Source organism: Mustela putorius, unplaced genomic scaffold (genome assembly GCF_011764305.1).
Source record: "Mustela putorius furo isolate JIRA1106 unplaced genomic scaffold, ASM1176430v1.1 tig00000281_pilon_pilon_pilon, whole genome shotgun sequence".
Taxonomy (NCBI): domain Eukaryota; kingdom Metazoa; phylum Chordata; class Mammalia; order Carnivora; family Mustelidae; genus Mustela; species Mustela putorius.
Genome location: NW_025421343.1, coordinates 4,318,990 through 4,340,159, shown reverse-complemented (window position 1 = coordinate 4,340,159; position 21,170 = coordinate 4,318,990). Strand labels below are relative to the sequence as shown.

General features: G+C 50.8%; 2 protein-coding genes across 7 annotated transcripts; one reads left to right on the top strand and one right to left on the bottom strand.

Annotated features, from left to right (window-relative positions):
* The first annotated feature begins 82 nt into the window (after positions 1-82).
* On the top strand, positions 83-18,816 carry LOXL3 (lysyl oxidase like 3). 6 transcript variants are annotated; one of them, XM_013051176.2, is made up of 16 exons: positions 83-367; positions 1,713-2,037; positions 3,836-3,999; positions 4,616-4,830; positions 11,631-11,687; positions 12,272-12,331; positions 14,475-14,694; positions 14,935-15,115; positions 15,255-15,409; positions 15,652-15,819; positions 15,953-16,115; positions 16,326-16,569; positions 16,661-16,776; positions 16,859-16,995; positions 17,102-17,213; positions 17,398-18,816. In XM_013051176.2, the coding sequence occupies exons 2-16, from the start codon at positions 1,725-1,727 to the stop codon at positions 17,469-17,471; spliced, it is 2,379 nt and encodes a 792-aa protein (XP_012906630.1). In that variant the 5' UTR covers positions 83-367; positions 1,713-1,724; the 3' UTR covers positions 17,472-18,816. The 6 variants fall into 6 exon arrangements, with proteins under 6 accessions (XP_012906630.1, XP_012906631.1, XP_004742318.1 ...); XM_013051177.2 differs by lacking the exon at positions 11,631-11,687; XM_004742261.3 differs by lacking the exons at positions 11,631-11,687; positions 12,272-12,331.
* HTRA2 (HtrA serine peptidase 2) lies at positions 17,908-21,127 on the bottom strand. Its single transcript, XM_004742262.2, has 8 exons — positions 20,534-21,127; positions 20,230-20,434; positions 19,947-20,141; positions 19,711-19,743; positions 19,371-19,476; positions 19,152-19,221; positions 18,367-18,462; positions 17,908-18,265 (listed from the first exon to the last, which is right to left on the bottom strand). Exons 1-8 carry the CDS (start codon positions 21,037-21,039, stop codon positions 18,100-18,102), a joined length of 1,377 nt encoding a protein of 458 aa, XP_004742319.2. The 5' UTR covers positions 21,040-21,127; the 3' UTR covers positions 17,908-18,099.
* Positions 21,128-21,170: the final 43 nt, after the last annotated feature.

The following is a 21,170-nucleotide window of genomic DNA, read 5'->3' as shown; positions in this document are numbered from 1 at the left end:
CGGCCCCGTGGCCTCTCGCGTGTTTAGCTCCCTGACCGCAGCTGCCCGGCCTCCAACCCGCGGGAAAAGAAAGCTTCATTGAGCAGGCCGGGGAGGGTCGGCGATGGGGAGTGGGGGGAGGTGGAGCGGCCGCGGCCAGCTCCACGGGGGAGGGGAGGACCAAAAGAAGAGGAGGGAACTGGCCAGGGAGAAATGGAAGGAGAAGGCGGAATGTGGGAGGGCTCAAGGGAACGTGGGAGGGGCGAAAGGAGAGGGGGGAGGGAGGGGGGGGTCCAGTCTCCCCTGGCCGAGCACTCTTTTTGGGAAGTTCTAGGATCGATCTCCAGGACCTGGACTCTTCTCCCAGCCCCTAGAGTCCCGCTCAAAGGTAGGGGGAGTCACGCTGCCGCGGGAGGAAGGGGAGTTTCGGATGGAGAGGATGGTGGCGGGACCACGGAAAAGGGGTGATGCAGGATGGGGTCGAGGGGAAACCAACCAACAGAGGGTTCTATCGTTTAAAGAAAGAGAGACAAGAAGAGTGGAGAGAGGCAGATTATTTGGCGGGTAGAGGGCTGCAGGGTGTTCCAAATTGGGCAGCCGCTGGGGCCCTAAGGCTGGAGGCTCCTCTATGAGGCCCTATCCCTGGGCCCCCAAGCCAAAATGTCCCCAGAACAAAGCTGTCCTGTTGTGTTGTTTGTCTGAGTTGGGGAAAGCATGTTCAGGGGGCCCCTTGCTGGAGAGGGGCTGTTCTCAGTCCCAGACAGAGGGAAGGCCTTGGCTGAGGAGCTGATTGGTGCCCTGGCCTCCTGTTGCCCGGTGACAGCGATGGCAGTGTTGGCAGGAGGTTTGGACAACCCCACCCCATTCCCCCTCCCAGCTTGAGGCCTGGCCCTCCTGGGCCCCTTGACCCCGCAGGGCATGTGAGAGCCTGTGTGGATAGGGTGTGCAGGGGGTTCTCCGTGCACCCTGGGCTCTGCCGTGGAATCTGCCCAGACAGGACTCTAGGCTTGGCTGCCAATCAGGGAACCTAAGGTCTGAGGGGCTCCTAAGCCCCTCACCTGCTTCTCTCCACAATCAGTAGCTCTCTGTCCTCTGTCTGACTGGCTGAATGGAATCTCTGGATCCCTGCCGTCACCCCTCCTTGGCTCCTGCCAGGCCCTCTCCTTACCTGTTGCCTGCGTCTCTCTGTTGCTCTGTGTGCTGCCTCTTTCACAGTCACTTTCTATCTTCCACATTGTCCCTCTCTACAGTCTCTTTCTGTTTAATCCCTTTTCTTTCCCACAGTTTCCCTTCCTCTCACATCCTGTCTGGGTGTCCCTCCTGCTCAGTCTCTATCTCTTCCTCTCAACCATTCTCTGCCTCTTGGTCTCTAATCACTGTCTTTTGATCTTTGGGTCTCTTAACCAGTGGGTGGGGATAATAGAGGTGATGAGGACAGCTAGGGAAGGACCTTGTGGGACAGAACAACTGATGCTGAGGGAGAACCTCTCTATCTCTGTGTCTCTGTCTCTCTCTCTCTCACTCCCCCCTCCCTGGTCGCTGCCTCTCGGACTCTGTTTCTGCTCTTACTGAATTTGTTTTTCTCACTTAGTCCCTGGGTCTCTGTTTTTCTCTCACATGGTCTCTGCCTCTGTCCTTCTTCAGTGTCTCTCTTCCTCTCCTGACCTTTCTCTGGGAGCCAGGCTTGGCTTGGACTTGGTTTGTCTTACACACTCTCTCTCTGGGGCACCCAGGCCTTCCCTGCCATGCGACCTGTCAGTATCCGGCAGTGGAGCCCATGGGGGCTGCTGCTGTGCCTCCTGTGCTGCTCCTGCCTGGGAGCTCCATCCCCATCCACGGCTCCCGAGAAGAGGCCTGGGAGCCAGGGGCTGCGGTTCCGGCTGGCTGGCTTCCCCCGGAAGCCCTTTGAGGGCCGCGTGGAGATCCAGCGAGCTGGCGAGTGGGGCACCATCTGCGATGACGACTTCACCCTGCAGGCTGCCCACGTCCTCTGCCGGGAGCTGGGCTTCACAGAGGCCACGGGCTGGACCCACAGTGCCAAATACGGCCCTGGAACAGGTGAGCAAGGCTCCACGTGTGGCCGAGGTATTGCCTTAATGCAGGGAGAGAGAACACCAATGTATGTAAAATGGGAGCAGCTCTAAGAATAATCATGTGTATGCATACATGGCAGAGTGCCTAATACTCAACAGGTAGTTAATTGTAGCTATCACTGAATAGGTCAGGATTGATCAGAAATTCAGTGTTGAGGGCAGGCGTGGGAAGCCAGGACACCAGAAACAGCAGTGTCAAGTACACCCATGGTTGACAGTCACTTCTCAGGCCTCTGTGACCTTAGGCTGCTCAGTGCCTTCTCTGAACTTCAGGTGCCCTAGGTACAAAATGACGAGGTGATCAATAAATTCTTTTCTTTTGCCTATGTATGATTCCACAAAGACAGATGCTAGGACACAGCTACAGGTAAGCCCTGTACAAGTAAAGTACAGTTGGCTTGATGGAAAGCTGAGAGCAAATAGATGGTGTCTGGATGTCCCAAACAGAAGGGATCACAGATACTGCAGCTGACAAAATCAAATTATAGGCAAGAGCTGAAACCAGCAAGCTGGAACTGACTAAGAACAAGGTGTAAACTCATACCACATGAAGTGGGGTGGGGGAGCATAGGAGGAATTCGGAGACCTGAAGATACTTCCATTGTATGAGCCCACAGTAGGATTGATGGCCAGAAGCCCAGGCAGTCTGCAGCACATCCCCCACTTCCCACTGGCTGGACAACTTCTGGAATAAAGTGTCCCTTGTAGATGCCACATTTAAGAGAGACAGTAGAAAACGGAAATTCTTTCAGAGGAGAGCTGCCCAGATGTGAAAGATTGGAAGCCAAGTTTCAAGAGGGAATAGCTGAAGAAACCAGGGGTGTTTGATATGAAAAGAAAAAGTTTGGGAGAGCACTTACTTGAAGGTTGTCTTCAAATATGAAGACAGTCATTTGGCTGAGGGTGTTTTCTGAATGGCCTCAAAGGTCTGAATCAGACCTGGTGGGGGAAAGTCATAAAGAGTCACAAGAACTCTGTGATGGTTCCAGTGGCCTGATGGAACAGGAAGTAGGCATCCCAGCAGAAACTGGGTAAGTCTTGTCAGGACGTATGCGATGGGTCCTTGCCATTGGCTGTGACAGACATGTCACATTGGGTGGAGTCCTATGTGGTTTGGGTCCATCCAACTCTGAGAAGTCAGATATTCATTTCAATGTGGTCCAGGCAGAAAGAAAAACAAGGGGCAATGTGGCAGTGCAGGCAGGGCAGGCCCATGGGAGAAAGCGAGGCTGAGGTGAAAGATCTTAGATTTCCAAGTCTCACAAATACCTTAAACCCCTAAGTCCCCATGTGTTGGCTGTGTGGCCTTAGGCAAGTTACTTAACTTCTCTGAACTCCAATTTATGTAAAATGGGAGCAGCTCTAAGAATAATCATGTGTATGCATACATGGCAGAGTGCCTAACACTCAACAGGTACTTAATTATAGCTATCACTGAATAGGTCAGGATTGATCAGAAATTCAGTGTTGAGTCTCAATTTTTTATTCACCGTACCAACTTCTTGAGTATCCCTGAGATCACCACTGGTCCTGCATCAGTCCTGTGCTCCCCCTGAGATCACCACTGGCCCTCCATCAGTCCTGTGCTCCCTTTCCTCCCAGGGTGTCCTGTCTCTTGCACACCCATTATCTTAGCTGAAAAATGGGATCATCTTGGCCAAACGTGAGGCCTATGTGCTCACTCTCCCCAACATCCCCATCCCCTCCCCCCTCCTCCATCCTGCCTCCACAAGTCTCTCTCTCCCCTATCTCTCTCTCCACAGGCCGCATCTGGCTGGACAACCTGAGCTGCAGTGGGACTGAGCAGAGTGTGACTGAATGTGCCTCCCGGGGCTGGGGGAACAGTGACTGCACTCATGATGAGGATGCCGGAGTCATCTGCAAGGACCAGCGCCTCCCTGGCTTCTCAGATTCTAATGTCATTGAGGTCTGCCATTCATATGCTCGCACACACAACATACACATCTCACCGAGGATGGCCAGGGCGGTTTATGTGGGTCGAGGGGATACTAGAGGGTTGGGGATCCCATATGCCTCACAAGCTAATTTGGGTTAGTGGGAAGCTTAGCAGGGTGTGGACAAAGAATAGAGCTAGACATATTAAAGCCCAGGTTTGTTTTAGCATTGGCATTCACATCACTAAGCCTGGCATGAGCCTCTCCAGTTTCATCCCTGGTCCCCAGGGCATCCGTTGCTCTCCTTCCCTTCAGATGTTCCTGCTCTCTGGGAACATCTCCCTTCCTAATCTCTCCTACTGCTTCCACGCCACTTCTGCGAACTGCTCCCCATGCTGGGGCTGACTTGGGCACTCCTTCCTCAGCTTCCTCAGCACCCTCAATCGCTTCTCAGAGCACACGCCCTTCCACTCTCGCGGTCCGGGAGAGTCCGTTCACTGCAGAGAGCAGGCATGCCTCTCAGCCCTGTGCCAGCACCTACTCGCCACGGGCTTTACAGCAAGCACGCTGCTCAGGGGTCTGTGAGGGTGAGAGGACATGGGAAAGGCGCTACTGAGACTCCTTCCTCTGCTTGTGGTCCTATCCCAGGTAGAACAGCACCTGCAAGTGGAGGAGGTGCGACTTCGACCGGTCGTGGGGCGGGGCAGGCGGCCCTTGCCAGTGACCGAGGGACTGGTCGAAGTCAGGCTTCCCGACGGCTGGTTCCAAGTGTGTGACAAAGGCTGGAGTGCCCATAACAGCCACGTGGTCTGCGGGATGCTGGGCTTCCCTAGCGAAAAGAGGGTCAACACGGCCTTTTACAGGTGAAGGGATGTGGGCGCTGAGTGGAGAGGGCTGGGATTGAAGGGTGCTTACTAAAAGGGTTGGTGTCTCGACCCCAGGGAGGGCCCGGGGCTCTGCAGCAATGGAGAAATATGGAGGCCCTTTCCAACCTGGAGAGTTGAGAAATCTTGTGGGACCATGAAGGGCTCTTCGGGGCGGGTCTGAATTGGGGCAAACAAGGCTTCGGCTCTCTCGGGCCCGCAGCCGGGGCGAGTGGCGCGGGGCGTGGGCCGGTGCCCATGACGCCATCGGTTGGCAGGCAGACTCTCCGCGTCCCCGAGCGCGCGCCAAGCCTCGCGAGGCCACGCCCAGCGGCCGGCGGTCCGGGGGCGGTTACGGTTACGGCGCGGGCGCGACCCCGGGGCGAGCTCAGGGAGCGCGCGGCTGCGCCCTGCGGAGGCGGTGCCTGGGTGTGTCCAGTGAGGGGCTGGGTGCGCGTGTCCCCGCCAGAGGGCCAATCCCTGAGGGTCAGAGGGCGCGGGGAGGGTGGGGCCCTGCCCTCGAAAGCCCTCGGGAGCCCCCGGGACTCCTAGACAAGTTTTCCGGAATATCCTTCGGCCCGGCCCTCTCCACCTGCCCTGGAGCCGGGGTGTATGCGCTGGCTTCCTGAGTAACGGTCCCATGCGTGAACGGTTCTGTGCTTACAGCGCTTGGCTACCCTGGAGAATCTTCTGCCGTCATTCTGAGGAGTTTAGAAATCTTTACAGTCTCTCTGTAATCTGTTTTGCAGGCTAAACTGCTAATTGTTTTCAGCTCTTCATTAGTTGAGCTTTGCAGAAAGACCTCTTGACATCTAGGTGACCTTGCATTGGGTACACAACTTCAGATACGGTCTGATCAGGGCAGGGTACAGTAGAAATGCTCAACTTTGGGTAGAGCATGCCCAGACTTGGTATTGACTTTCTGTTGAGCAAACACCCCACTGTTCATATTGAACTGGTAGTCATCTAAAACCAATTCAGATCTTCCCTTATTCTTGATCCTAATAGAAAAGCCTATTTGAACCTAAATCTATGTTGAGTTTACCCTATTAAATTAGTTGGACACATCATTGAAAAACCATTACAAAGCCATGATAACACATGAGATAATTCTGAATCTTGACATTACTTTCAATTTGCCATCCCTCCCAGCTTCCTCTCAAGGATGTACAAGATAGCTATGCCTTCTGCCTTCATCAGCGTGACTGTTAAAATTGTTGAAATGTTCAAAACCAAAGTCTAACTCTTCATTACTCATCAAGTCTTTACTCATTAGTTGTGAAATGTTTTTTCCACTAATTGGGAACATACTGAACACTACAATGAGGTAGCCAACATTTCATCATTTTATCTATAATGAAATCATGGGACATTTTGTTAGTCTCCCTTAAAATCCAGATATATTAAGTTCACGGCCATTCTCCAGCCTTCCAATTTAGTAATCTTGTCAAAAAAGAAATCATGATGGTTTGAGCTAATTTTTACTGAAATCCTTCTAGGTTTCTAAAAATCTCCATATATTTTCCTCACTTTTCACAAACTTTCCATTTAATAATGTATTCTAGAGTGTTATTATTTAGCTTAAGGAATCCTTTTTCTTCTTTTTGAAAGTCAGTACATTATCCAACCTCTGGTCTTCTCCAGACTTGCTCACATTCTCCTTGCCTTGGCTGTCTGCACATCTGAAAGTTCTTTCATCTCCAAGTAATATACTTTATCTGGTCTAGAGACTCAAACGGTTTGTAAATACCTGTGTGCTGTACTCCTCCACTTTTTTTCTGTCTTGGGACTATATTTCTTTCTCTGTGCTGTTCTTCACCTTCCCTAATGCAAACATCAGGTTCTGAAAGATTAGTACAATGTAAAAAACAGGGATTTCAAGTGACAAAGCTAGCATGAACAAAGGTGAAGAGATCCATTCATTCAGTATTTGTTTATTGAGTATCTACGGTGTGCCAGGGGCTGTTGTAGCCACTAGGGACTCAACAGTAGACAAAAGGATTCAACAGTAGACAAAACAAAAATCCCTGATCTCATGGACTAAGGAAGAATTGGAAAATAGAAAAAAATTTTAATGCAAGGATAGCAAAGAGTGTAATAGATAAAAATAAGGCAGGGAAGGAGATAGAAAGTTGGAAGTGGGATTGCAGTTTTAGATGAAGCCGTCAGAGAAGGCCTCTTTGAAAAGGCCTCATTCGAGAAAAGATTTAAGGCACAAACTGTGTAGAAATTTAGCCAAACATTTACAGGAAGAGAGATCATAAAAGATCCTAGGGGGGCAGGGGAGGGGTGGAGGGAGGGAGAAAGCACTTTTGTCAGGCTCCTAGAGGCCACTGTGGCTGCAGCTGAGGCAACAAGAGAGAAAATGATATAGGAAGAGATCCAGAAAGTATGGGGAGCCCGATCATGTAGGGACATTTGGGAGATTGTTTTTTCTCTGTGTAAGATAAGGTTTTGAACAGAGGTATGACCTCTGACTTCCATTTTTAAAGTATCATTTTGGTTGCTTTAAAAATAGACTGTAAGGGATGCTGTGGAGTCAGGGAGGCATAAAAATTAGTTAGGGGGTTATTGTCTCCTGAAAGCCAAGTAAAGAAAGTGAGAGGTGATGGTGACCAGTGAGAGTGGTGAAAAATGATCACACTGTGTGTATGGTTGAAGGTAGAACCAAAAGGATTTGCGGATGGATTTAATATGATGCGAGAGAAGGAGAGGAGTTAAGGTTCATTCCAAGGTTTTGAGCCTGAGCTCAGTATGGAGTTGGCCTTTTCGGATAAGGAAGACAGTGGGTGGAGGACATTTTGTTCGAGGAGGAGGTGGGGGACATTGAATAATTAAAACTTGGTTTTAGACCTGTTAATTTTGAGGTTCTCTAAGACATTGAAATGGTGAGGCTGAGTAGGCAATTGGGTATATGACTCTAGAGTTCAGTTGAATAAAAGTATTACAAGTCTTGAAACTGGACAGTGTCACCAAGGGAGTGAGTGTAATCAGGAAAAGAGGAGTCCAAGGACTGAACTGAGAGCTGAAATGTTATGAGATCAGGAAGACAGAGTAAACATGCAAACAGTGAAGTGAGGTAGAAAGAAAACCAGGGGTGTGTGGTAGCCTATAGCCAAGTAACAGGCTTCAAGAAAGAGAGGGAGCGAGTGGTCACCTGACTCAGTGCTGCTGATGGGTCTAAAAGCACAAGGACTGAGAAATAAAAGCTGGATTTGGCGAAATGGAGTCATTGCTGACCCAGACAGAGAGGACAGTGATAAGGATATTTTTCAAAAGTGGTTGACTAGAGTAGAAGATTGTGCTGAAAAATAATGGAAGAAAGATCTGGATACTTAAAAGCTAGAAAATGGAACACTTTTCATGCCACATTGGAGTGTTTCATCTTTATTCTATGACAAAATTAAAAATAAAAGTATTTGTGTGGAACACTGATAAAATAAGGCCAGTGTTGTCAAAGTTTACCCAATAGTAGTGAATTGGAGGATGGAGGTTCAGGGTGCAGTAAGGCCAGTTAGGAGTTTGTTACAAAAGTGAAGCTGATTTGGAGCGTGACAGCCAAGAGAGAGGGAGTGAAGAGCTATAGGATGACTGGTAGCAGAAAATAAGAGAAGACACATGGCAAATGACCCTGAAGCTGCTAGAAAGGAGGATGGTGTGTGCCATCAGTCATCTCTCGGCTCCAAGGTAATACCCCCAGCTTTCCAAGTGAGCCATCCTTGGCAAGTCTGAGACCCAGCAATTATCCCTAGATGTGCATGATCTGAGGTAATGTTCAGAGATCGGGAATATTTGTGTAGACATTGCAAACTGTTACTGAATCTGGGATATGAAGGCTGGAGAAGGACACGTACTGAGTAGAGAGATCAGTTATAGTGAGTAAAGGAGTTATAGGAGTCCTGGGAGATTCTGTGATGGGGATATGATCTAGATTGCCTTTCACAGGTCACATCAGACAGAGGGAGAATTCCCACAGGTAATACCATCATAAAGGAGAGGCAAGGACATTACGAAGAACTCTACCTTCCTTAGAGAAAGAAGATACATTGGCTAGATTTTAGAGGACGCCAGTAAGATGTTGAGAATGAGAAAATCAAAATATGATGCATTTAGCATTTTTTCAAGTTGGTTTTATAGTTCTGCCCTAGAACACGTGAAAGTTATAGAATTTTAGAAGAGGAAAAGGATGTAAAGATAATTGAATCATTTACTGTCCTTTTGTAGGCAAAGAAATTGAGGTTCTAAGAGCTTTAGTACTGAAAGCTATTTATTGAACCCCTGCTATTTGAAAAGCACTGTGCAAGATTCTGAGAACACAAAGGTGACAAGAAATTGTGGAAGACTTTACAGGCGACATTAAGGATTTGGGTCTTTATAATAAAAGCCCTGGGAAACAAGTGAAATGTTTTCACAAAGAGGGGTGTGAGAAGCTGTGATGAGGTTTGGGGGCTCCAAAAGATCACTCTGGCAGCATTTCTGAGAATGGTTTGGAGAAGAACAAGATTGGATGGACTGGAGAGATGTTTAGGAAGTGACACTGATGGGACTTGGTTATGGACTGACTTTGGGAGTCAAAAAGAGAAGTATCAAGGTTAACTCTTAGGTTTCTGGAGTGGATTTTACTGAAAGAATTATGGGTTTATTTTTTGGACCTATATTACATTTTAGAACACTTTGAGACATCTAAGTAGAAACATCAAGAATGCAATGGAATATACAAGGTTAGGTATAAATAAGAACATAAAAAGAGAGGATACAGACTGAGTAGAATGCCTCAGACAGTGCTCCAAAAATTTAAGTGACTAGCTAGGGGAGGAGCCTGTGAATAAGACCAAGAGAGAGTAAACAGAATTAGGAATCAAACCAGACTAGAAGTGTTAGGACAGTCAAGGAAGGAGAGAAGAAGAGTACAGCAGTTCTTTGGAGAGGTAAATAAGATAAAGGCTGAAACTGTCTACTAGATTTATTTTTGCAGAGTGATGGGGGAAAACCAGAGAAGAGTGGGTTAAGGAATGAGTGGTAAGAGAGAGGATATAAAGTGGAGCATTTGACAACTCTTGACAGTGCTTTCAGTGAAGAGGGGGGAGAAATGGGATGGAGGGTGTGTGTGGGTGTGTGTGTGAGGGAGATCTGAACATGTTTAAAATGATTCAGTTGAGGAGAGATTGTACGTGACTTCTCAACTGAAGAGAAAAAAGATCCTAAGGGATAGAATTCGGAAATATTGGGGGGAGTGGCCTTAGAGAAGAGAGATAGTTGGATTGAGAAGAGGGCACATAGATGTAAGCAGGTTTTTACGTTTGATGGTTGAAGAAACAAATGATGGGGGGTGGGAAACAAGAGTCTATTCGTGAATGAAGGAGTGTAAATAAAGGCAGATATCAGTACTGGTCCTAAACAAGCACCAGGTTCTTAATATAATCTATGTTGTACCTTAAATATAACTAAGTATACCATAGGATATTTAATATAAGAACCTTATAAATAACAAAGAGAAGAAGTACTTCTAAATTTCTAGATAATAATGCATTTTTCTGAGTACTAGTCAGAGGATTGAGATATTCTTGAAAGAGAACACAAAATATATTTCATTTTAGACAGATCTGAGAAAAAGACGTTTGGAGAAAAAGTTTCACACTGTACTTGTGTGATGAGAGGTTCTAAACTCTTAGTAATGTCTCAGGAAAGGGACCTGAGAGTTATTGTACACACTTTCCTAGGAATGTTGGACATAATGGATATTTTGGCAAAAAGACCAACTAAATACATCCCAGAAAGAAGCCAGGACAGGAAAAATCAAGCAGCTTCCTTGCGGTCTCAAATCTATATATTAACACCCAAGTGCATCTGCGTACAGTATGTTTTGTCCAGATAGGACCCCTCAGGAGAAAACAGCAGAGTAAGAACCTGTTTAAAGAAGGGATAAGTAAGATGATGACAGGGAGATCCATAAACTTGTAAGAACAGACAGGCCAGACCTGCATTCATCTGTGCATAGTCAGAAAGAACAGAGAGGGGACAAAATTAAAGTCTTTAAAATCAAAGGGAGAATGAAAGGAGAGACAGCCCTAGTTTCCAGACATTAGATTTAAGGCAACCTCTTGAAGAATAAAATAGGTCAAATATTTAGGCCAATTAAAAAGAAATAAAGTTTTAGACTTATTTCTCTGGAAGTAAGTCTGGGAGCTGAGCTCTGTTTGTGAATGACTAAAGCATATGGGATTTAATTTAGGCAGGAAGGATGCTGTCATCCTAACCCGCCTGGCCTCATGTTTCCCAGTCAAACCAACTTAACGTTCTTGGACATCCAGCCTTGGTCCTGGTCCACGGGGCTCAGACCTGGAAATGCCAGAAGTCAGAGAACATCCAAGAATAAAAGACAGTCAGCCTCCTTATAACCAGGCCAGAGCTCTCTCCTTGCCTGGTCAGTCTGACAATCTTAACAGTCCTAACACCTTCCTACTTATACCTTTCCCCAAAGTCCTCCCCTCAGGTTTAGAGCAACCCTGATACTGAGCCTGGTCCTCATGACCCATCTGCCCCAGACTAGTTTCTGTGGATGCTGATATAAGGGCTCTAACAGCCTGAGTCCCTGCGCTTCACCGCTGCTCATCGGCCTGGTTATGGGCATGTGAAGCCAAACAGCTGTGAAGGGTTGAGCCTTGGGAGTATCTCATAACATCCCGCTGACTTTCCAAGTTCCCTGTTGGAAAAGAAATTTGCCCTTGGCCCCAGCTGCACCAGCCTTTCCCACTTGGTTCTAGACTGATCTTGACTCTGCTATTGTCTTATCCTCGCAGAAAGTTGAGGAAGCGAGCGGCCAAAGCCTCGGCCCGACGCCCCAAGCCCCTTGGAAGGTAATGGGGCAAGAGCCCCGGGACCTCCTGTTTGCCCCTGTGGCCCCAGGAGGTGGATGGATGGAAGGCAGCCTATCCATGTCCATCCCAGAACCCAAGCTGATGAATTAGGGATGTAACCGCAAAATGGTCATTCCAGGGGGTGGGGAAGCAGGCATGGGGATGGGCAAGCTTTGATCTTAGGGTGCACAGGGAGGAAATAATGTAGCAATAGTTGAGGAGAAGCCTCCTCATTGTTATACTTCCCCCAAATAACTTGGACTCCGGCCCCAGCTGCCTGCATGCTTCCTGCCCCCTACTCTTCACCCCCACCCCTTAATTCACCCACATTCCCCTTCTCTCTCCTCCCATTACCTCTTATCCCCTCTCCCCTCACCTCTGGACAGACTAGGTTTCCCCTCACTGTTGTGGAATCCACACAGCAACCGGAGTTAATAAAATGGAGTTCAGTGATGTGTAGCCATCAGTGTGTGTGGGAAATCTGGCCCCCTTCACTTTACTCCTTCTTATGCTCTGCATTGAGGGTCCTTCCTGGGCCACATACCTAACCACTACCTCCACTAACTTCTTTCTCCTTTTTTCAGACAAATCACCAAGCTTAAAGTCAAACCCAAACCCCGAGTGGGCAGGGGATCAATCAAGAGGTAAATGAAGTTCAGGTGGGGTGTGAGGCCAGGGAGCGCACAGAGTGACGATGAGTCAGGGTGATGGGGCTGTGGTCAGGAAGGGGTCCAAGAGGCCCCGACCAAGATGTGGAGGAGAGGCAGTAGCTATTGCAAACCACCTTCCAGATGATTTACTGAAATGTAAAGTGATGCTGGCCCTTATGTAGGTTTCTGGGAAATTAGGCTTGTCACAGGATTTTTGCAAGACTTGATAGTTCATCTACTGACTACCCTTGTCCCACATGCTTATTTTTCTTCCCCCAGTGAATTCTAGCAGATCCTCTGGCACTTCTGTCCTTCAGATGCCATACCTGTGTCTCCCTCAAGTTCAGTTTGCCTAAGGGATCAATGTTCCCAGCTTACCTTTATTTGATTGATTTTTTAAAAGTAGGTGCTACCAGCTTGGAGGTGAGACTTGGGGCCCCCTCTGGAACCTTTGCCAGGGATGGGTTCAGATTATAGTTCTTGTGTCTCTGGCCCAGTTGACACAGTTAGGCTCCCTGTTCCCTAATTTTCTCATGGGTTCCTTTGGAATTCAAGGGAGTGAATACCCTTCAGTAGGCTTCCAAAGGCCATTTGCACATGATAAATCTCCCTGATAACTTCTTCAGAAGTGGCTGAAGACACAGAGAATCTATCCCTTTCTTCCATCCCCTCCTCTCTTCTGCACATTCTAGCATCACCCAGTAGTCCCCTGGGGGCCCTCCTTCCTCAGCTCCTCCTTCTGGTGGCTTCAAAGGAGCTCGGAATTTGGGGGTGTTCTTGTAATGCCTTCTAGCTAAGGGTCCTCTGTGCCCAACATGGCCATGCTCTGATCTTCCCTGAACCCCAAATTCAAGTGCACACTGCTGATTTTACTGTGTTCCTTGTGGGGAAAGGGGAGGAGGAAGTTTAGAAGAGTGAGATTTTTTTTTCCTGTGGCCTCTTTGGCTTTTATTTTCAGCCACACAGGACTTTGGGAGAGTACCTGATGTGTCTGAGCTTCAGAATCCACTGATCCTGAGCCTCCAAAGGTATTCCATAAAGTCTCCAGGCTTCCTTTGTCTGTTGTATGTATGAACTTTTCCTCTTCTCTGCATCTCCTAGCCAATAACTTCACGTCGTCAGATTCCTTCCTCTGACATCAAGCGATGGGCACGTTACTACATAACTCATCGCCAAGCCAGCCTCATAGGCCCACTTCACCACTACGAGCCCTCCTCTCTAGACACTGCTCTCATCACGTGGCCCGCTGCCATCTTTTATTCTGTGTCAATAAACAAGCCCCCTCCATCTCCCAAGGCATCTCTCCAAAGTGCTCCTAAGTTTTAATGTCTCTAGTTTAATCCCACTTTCATGCTTGGGTGGCTAAGGAACCTTCTTTCTGTTACATTTAAATTGCAGAACCATAGATGACCTTATTAAAGCTCAGCTCAGGTCTGGAGAGATCTCTACCATTCTGTTGTGCATATTCTCCTTCTCTGGTCATGTGGTCTCTAACTTTTGTCTGTCTTACATTTCTACATCTTCATTCCCACATATACCAGCCCCAGTCCTTCTGGTATATTCCTCTCATAACTACCCATCAAATTCTGGCCTGGAAGACCCTCTGGCCTCAGAGAAGCCATATAGACCCAAGACTTACTCACTCCTTTGCATCCTGACCCTGATTCCATTCTCTTAGCCTCAGCATAATGGAAGGCTCTGTGCTCCCATGGGCTCTTTAAGCCTCCTGTTTGTGTCAGCCACTATGTCCTGCCCATCTCTTCCAGCTGGGCAGTCCTGGCTTCCCACTCTCTCTGCCCAGCAGCCTCAACCCCAGCCTCCGTTAGGGCCAGCAACTTAGAGACATTCGGAGCAAGGTTTCTGTCAGGTAATTCAAGACTAGCTGTCCTGTCCAGAGGGGACTTTGGCCGCTGGTCCCCAAGAACCCTCCTGTCTGGGTAACCTGGGCTTTTTCAGCCTGGAAACTTGCCCTTTCCCTTTGTCTCTATGGAGGGAAATGCAGCAGAGAAGAGGGAAGAAGAAGGGATGAAATGATCACGAAAGGTTGGGGGATGGCGGAGGCATGGAGGGAGGAGGGCTGGGGGCAGAGAGGGAGGAGCATTGTTTTACCCTGTTGCACCCACTCCTGTCCCCCCAGGCTGCTGGCCCAGCGGCAGCAACACTCCTTTGGTCTGCATGGGGTGGCGTGCGTGGGCACCGAGGCCCACCTCTCCCTCTGCTCCTTGGAGTTCTATCGTGCCAATGACACCACCAGGTGCCCTGGGGGGGCCCCTGCGGTGGTGAGCTGTGTGCCAGGCCCTCTCTACGCAGCGTCCAGTGGCCAGAAGAAGCAACAACAGTCGAAGCCTCAGGGGGAGGTGTGTGACAGTGACTCTAACCTTCCCCACCCCAGGTGGAGGTCCCCACAGCCTAGCCACCCCCTGACCAAGCACAGCCCTGACCTTTGAGGACAGAGAGGAACCTCTCTCCAGGGGGTGGGCCACAGACCTGAGACCACCCCCTCCCTCCCACAGAATCTCACTCATCTCCCAGGTCCACTTAGCCCTCTCTGTGCTGTTTCCATTCACTGCTTTTGGGCACGTCTCTCTCCTCCATAGACCCGAGTGCGTCTAAAGGGTGGGGCCCACCCTGGAGAGGGCCGGGTGGAAGTCCTGAAGGCCAGCACGTGGGGCACAGTCTGTGACCGCAAGTGGGACCTGCAGGCAGCCAGCGTGGTGTGTCGGGAGCTGGGCTTCGGGAGTGCTCGAGAGGCTCTGAGTGGTGCCCGCATGGGGCAGGGTGAGGGGGATGAAGATGGGTGGAAGAGGGAAGGAGAAGGTACACACTCTCCTGGGAGGCACATCCCTTGGGAAGGAGACCCCGAGGCAGACAATGAAGGTCCAGTTATAACCTCCTGATCTTTGACCTCTCACCCTAGGTATGGGTGCCATTCACTTAAGTGAAGTTCGATGCTCTGGACAGGAACCGTCCCTCTGGAAGTGCCCCCACAAGAACATCACAGCCGAGGACTGTTCCCACAGCCGGGATGCCGGAGTCAGATGCAACCTGCCCTACACTGGGGTAGAGACCAAGGTCAATTTTCTTTCCAGTTCGGTTCAGGGATCTTGCGTCCTCTCCAGTCCTGGTCATGATCTGCAGCCTGACAGCTTCCCAGCTCACTGTCCCAGGCCCTCGCCACCTGGCAGCTCCCACCCAACACCCCCACTCACCAGCCCACATGTGCCTCTGAATCACTCATCAGCCACACGCCTGCTATGGACTCCCTTTACCCTCCCCAAAAGCTTACCCAGAACTGCCATTCTGTGTCACTACAGATCCGACTCAGTGGGGGCCGCAGCCGACATGAGGGGCGAGTGGAGGTGCAAATAGGGGAAGCTGGGTCCCTTCGCTGGGGCCTCATCTGTGGGGATGACTGGGGGACACTGGAGGCCATGGTGGTCTGTAGGCAACTTGGACTGGGCTATGCCAACCATGGCCTACAGGTGAGTGAGGAGAGGGAAACCAAGGCCATTGCCTCCAAAGCCTGTGTTTGGGGCAGAGGACTGTGGAAATGAGTCCCTTGGCCCAAGAAGCTGGACAGCAGGGCCTCACAGAAACACCAACATATGTTCCCAGGAGACCTGGTACTGGGACTCAGGGAATACCACAGAGGTGGTGATGAGTGGAGTGCGCTGCACAGGGTCTGAGCTGTCCCTGGACCAGTGTGCTCATCATGGCACCCACATTGCCTGCAAGAGAACGGGAACCCGCTTCACTGCTGGAGTCATCTGTTCTGAGAGTGAGTGAGGCCAGGGAAGGGAGGCTCGGGGCCACCCCCTTCGAGAGAAAAAGACGGCTCAAAACTGAAGGGGTACTCCTTGTCTGTGAGAAACCAGCCTCTCGCCCTCCATAGGGGGAGGAGAAGCACCCCCATCTGTCCCTCCCACCCCCCCCCTCCACTGCTGCCCCAGCAGTGACCTCCCGCACTCTGCTTCCTTCCTTGGGCTAGCTGCGTCAGACCTACTACTGCACTCGGCCCTGGTGCAAGAGACGGCCTACATCGAGGACCGGCCCCTGCACATGCTCTACTGCGCCGCGGAGGAGAACTGCCTGGCCCGTTCAGCCCGCTCAGCCCCCTGGCCCTATGGCCACAGGCGTCTCCTCCGGTTCTCCTCCCAGATCCACAACCTGGGACGAGCTGACTTCAGGCCCAAGGCTGGACGCCACTCCTGGGTGTGGCACGAGTGTCATGGGTGAGCGGTGCAAGCAGAAGGGCAAGGTCCCTGGTGAGGGGACAAGCTTGCTGGGGTAGGGAAGGCAACAGGGGTCCCTTTGTCCCCACAGGCACTACCACAGCATGGACATCTTCACTCACTATGATATCCTGACCCCCAATGGCACCAAGGTGGCTGAGGGCCACAAAGCTAGCTTCTGTCTAGAAGACACTGAATGTCAGGAGGGTGAGTCGTCGGGCCTTGAGCAGACGTCGGTATCTCCATCCCACAGCCGTGCCTCACACTGACATGTGCCAATCCCTCTCAGATGTTGCCAAGAGGTATGAGTGTGCCAACTTTGGAGAGCAGGGCATTACCGTGGGCTGCTGGGATCTGTACCGGCATGACATCGACTGCCAGTGGATTGACATCACAGATGTGAGGCCAGGAAACTACATTCTGCAGGTGCCAGGGACCTGAGTTCCAGCTGCCAAGGGGGAGGGATATTTGTTAAAGATACCCTGGGATCTGAGGAACGCAATGGGTTATGCTGCCTTTCCCCCACTCACAGGTGGTCATCAACCCCAATTTTGAAGTAGCAGAAAGCGACTTCACCAACAATGCGATGAAATGTAACTGCAAATACGACGGGCACCGCATCTGGGTGCACAACTGCCACATTGGTATCTGGTGGGAAGAGGAGCCCAGAGAGGCTGGGCAATGGGAGGGAAAGACCATCATTCCCGTCTGCCTACATGGGTTCTGTGTCTTCCCACCTGCCTATGGATCTCCCAGCCTCTCTGCTTCTACCCACCCTTCCCCACAGAAGGTCTGTTTCCCCACCTAAGCCACCCATTCACCTTATAGGTGATGCCTTCAGTGAAGAGGCCAACCGGAGGTTTGAGCGCTACCCCGGCCAGACCAGCAACCAGATCGTCTAAGGTGCCGCCACCCTCCTCCACAAACCACCACTGGCCCCTAAGAGCAGGGGTTTGAGGCTGCTATTACCTCAGGAGCTTACCAAGAAACCCCTGACGTCAGCAGACCTGCCGCACTCATCCAGTGTGTGCTATGGATGTGGAACTCTCAAGCCGAGGTTATCACCCTCCTTCCCAGGCCAGCTGCCGGATCTGTGGCCAGGCGTGGGGAATTTTTGCTCCCGGGCCCAGCACCGAGCCAAGCACACAACAAAGAGCAGCACCTGATTAACTGCCCAGAACAACAGACAGCAGCAGCTGGTTTTCTTGCATAGGGAGGTCAGAAGGGTCAGCTCCAGTGTCTCCCCTCAGTTGAGGGGGAGGGGGGATACAGCTTTACCTCTAACCTTTTTGTGGGGGAAAAGATCAGTAGCCCCCCCCCTTATTTTTGACTATAACATGATGCTAGGTATAATTTTATTTTATATAAAAAGCATTTTTATGATTCCTCAGAGCCCAGGGATTGGTGCTGGTGGTTGGAGGGACCTGCCCCCCACTGGTTCATTTAGTCCTCTGTCCAGGTACCCTCAGAACCTAGGCCAGGAAAGCAAGGTGGAAATCAGAGCAGGAGACTCATACACCTGCTGACCCCTCATTCTGTGACTTCGGGGGTCACATATAAGGTCAATGTTTCCGGTCCCCGCCGGATGCGCACTGCCAGCTGGGATTGGGTTCGAACAGCTTCATAAATATCTTCAGCGTTTTGTACCAGCTGCTCCCCAATGGCCAAGATCACATCACCTGGCCGTAGACCAGCCCTATGGTGAAAGATGGACAGAGAAAGAAAGGAGGGAATAGACAGCCCAGGGCACATGCACACCTCACCCATCCCCACCTCACAGCGCAGTCCCTCCCTCACCGGTGTGCCGGGGAGTCCAGGATGACTTTATGGATGAGCACACCATGCTGAACATCAGGAAAGCTGGGTTCTCGGAGCTGTAGTTCAGCAAGGATGCTGAAAGGACAGAGATCACTCTGTTAACCACACCAAGGCACTCTCCCCATCTTGCGTTCACCTCAAATCTCGCATCAACACACTGACAACTGCATGGACAAGGCCATGCACTAGATACTCGGGATACAAAGGCAACTGGCTCTCTACCTTCTGGAAGTTAGGAAGTGGGACATGTATATAAAAGGTAACTAATTCCAAGTGATACATAGTATTAAATCAATAACACTAATGTCATTCTAGAATCCTAAGAGAAACTTTAAAGAGAGAGTAGAACTTAAGCCTAGAAGAATGGTTCTGGTATTTAACTATATAAAGTAAAAATGACATAAATAAAACCACGGGAGTAGGAAATCAGGTTGGCTGGAACAGAATATATTCATGTAAGAAGCCATATCTGGATGGTTAAATTGGAGACAAATGGAAAATGGCCACTAAACACCCCATTTATGGATTGAAGTTTTTAAATCAAAGCAGTAATAGGATGAAATTCACCTGGTAGCAGGTGTATAAAATGGACTGCAGTGAGAAAGTCAAGATCATGAGAGAGAACAGCTCTTCTGATAGCCCCAAATGTGAGGCAACTTATCTTAGATAAACATAAAATTGAGAACAAAGCTCAACAGAAGTGCTAGCTGCCCACAACTGAATACACTGGTGGTCCTACAGGTCACTACCCCTAAAGCTCATACCTGGGAGTCAGGGTCAGCATCATCACCCCAATGTAGCGGCGCTGGGACCCACTGATTCCAAACCAGGAATCTGTGATAGAGGGACAAATGAGCCTCACCCAGCTAACTCCTTCCTTCCCCCACCCTTTCCTCCCAGTAGACCACCCCCCAAGCAAAGCCCAGTGAATGCCCCTCCCACTACTTAAAGGAATTCCCACCCCCATCCCAAGACAGGCTCACTCTTCTTTTCCCCACGATGCAGAAATTCCCGGAGGCGATCAGAAGGGATGGCAAAGGAGATTCCAGCCGTGACCTTCATGGTATTCACTCCGATCACCTCCCCATCCTGCAGGGATACAGCCCACTATTCCCTAGCCCAGACACCTATTAGGAGATGGGGATACCTGAACAAGAGTAACAGGGAGTATTGGGAAGCTGGGGAGACCAGGTTGGATTTTGGGAGACAGCCAACAGGAGACTGCTCAGAAACTTAACCAAACATCACTGAATTAGGGGAAGCACACCCCTTCTCACACTGACCTGGGGCAGGGATTCTTGGAAAGAAGGGTGTCCCACTCACCAGGTTAACCAGAGGACCTCCAGAGTTTCCAAACTGCAGGACAAGGAGAAAATATGGAAGAAATCCAGGGACTCTATGCTTGGGGGCATGACCAGGATGTAGGCACTTTCTCTAAATTCTCTCCTTTCCCAGCCCAACCTAGGCTCATGCACCATCTATCACAGTTGGTGCCTGCACCCCACAGCCACACCCCCAGCCCCCAACCTAGTTTTCATTTTTCTTATGTCAGAACGCACATCAATAGCTGCATCAGTCTGGATGTATTCCACATTGGTTTGGGGGAGGCCCAGGTCTCTGGCTGGACGCTGAGCAGAGCTGACAATGCCAGAAGTGATCGTGTTCTGCAGTGCAAAGGGACTTCCCATGGCAACAACAAATTCCCCTTGCCGAACATCGGCTGAGCGTCCCAGGGGTAGTGTGGGGAGAGGCTCCTGAGGGAGAATGGATATACAGAACTGTCACACGGAGATGTGAGCAAATTCACAGCTTCAATCAGCCCCAGCCCGCCCAGACCCCCACCTTCGTCTGAATCCTCAGCGTGGCAATGTCTGCCACAGGATCCACAGCTGTGACCATGGCCTCATACGTGTCACCGCTAAGCAGCCTCACACGGACACGGCGCCGATCAGCCACCACATGAGCGTTGGTTACGATGAGCCCGTCGGCAGCCACCACGAATCCTGAGCCATTTGAGATAGGGACTTCGCGGCCCGAGAAAGGGTGCCTGGGATGGGGGAAAGCAAGGATGTAAGAAGGCTCAGACCCCTGCTCGCCCGCCCTCTAGCCCGCGGCTTGGGTGCCTTCCGCTCTTCCCCACCGTTACCGGCCTAAGATCTCGATATAAACCACGGCAGGTGCTGTCTTCTCCACCACGTCTGCGATGAAGTTGTACTGGCTCCGGGGAGAGGTGGGCGGCGGGCCAAGGACCGAGGCGAGGACCGCTGGGGGACCCCGACCCCCGCCCCACAATAACAACAGCACTGCCCCCCCAGCGCCCAGCGCCACCGCCAGCCATACGCGCGAACGGGTTCCAGGGGTCCCTGAGACCTCCCGGGTCCTGGAATCTGGGGTCCCTGCAGTCAGCCGTGCTCGGGAATCCGAAGTCCCCGACGTCAGACACGTCCGTGGTTCGGGGACCCCCACAGACAACCGGGCCCGGAGACTGGGGGTCCCATAAGTCACTCGGGCCCGAGGGTCAGGAGTTCCTGACGTCAGCAAGGCCCGGAGGTCAGGGGTCAACAGGGGTCCTTTCCCCCAGCGAACCCCCCCCAAAGCCCGCCATCCCCGGAGGCTCCAGCCTGCACCCCGCCCCGCCCTCAGTGCAGCCATCAGCTCCGCCTCGGCTGCCTTCTCGCCCGCCCTACACAGAGGCGGTGCCCTGGACGCGAGCTGGCGGACAGAGGGACGCGGGGCACGCCGGTACCTGAAGTCCTCCAGAAGTGCACGCCGGACCCAGGATT

Bases quoted from the DNA above. Each gene is read 5' to 3' on its own strand.
- LOXL3 (XM_013051176.2), top strand. From the start codon at position 1,725: ATGCGACCTGTCAGTATCCGGCAGTGGAGCCCATGGGGGCTGCTGCTG. The intron at 4,000-4,615 runs GTCTGCCATTCA...GTCCTATCCCAG, and splicing joins CAGATTCTAATGTCATTGAG to GTAGAACAGCACCTGCAAGT. The intron at 11,688-12,271 runs GTAATGGGGCAA...TCCTTTTTTCAG, and splicing joins CGCCCCAAGCCCCTTGGAAG to ACAAATCACCAAGCTTAAAG.
- HTRA2 (XM_004742262.2), bottom strand. From the start codon at position 21,039: ATGGCTGCACTGAGGGCGGGGCGGGGTGCAGGCTGGAGCCTCCGGGGA. The intron at 20,142-20,229 runs GTGGGGGTCTGG...ATTCTCCCTCAG, and splicing joins CGCTGAGGATTCAGACGAAG to GAGCCTCTCCCCACACTACC. The intron at 19,744-19,946 runs GTGCGTTCTGAC...CTTGTCCTGCAG, and splicing joins AGACTGATGCAGCTATTGAT to TTTGGAAACTCTGGAGGTCC.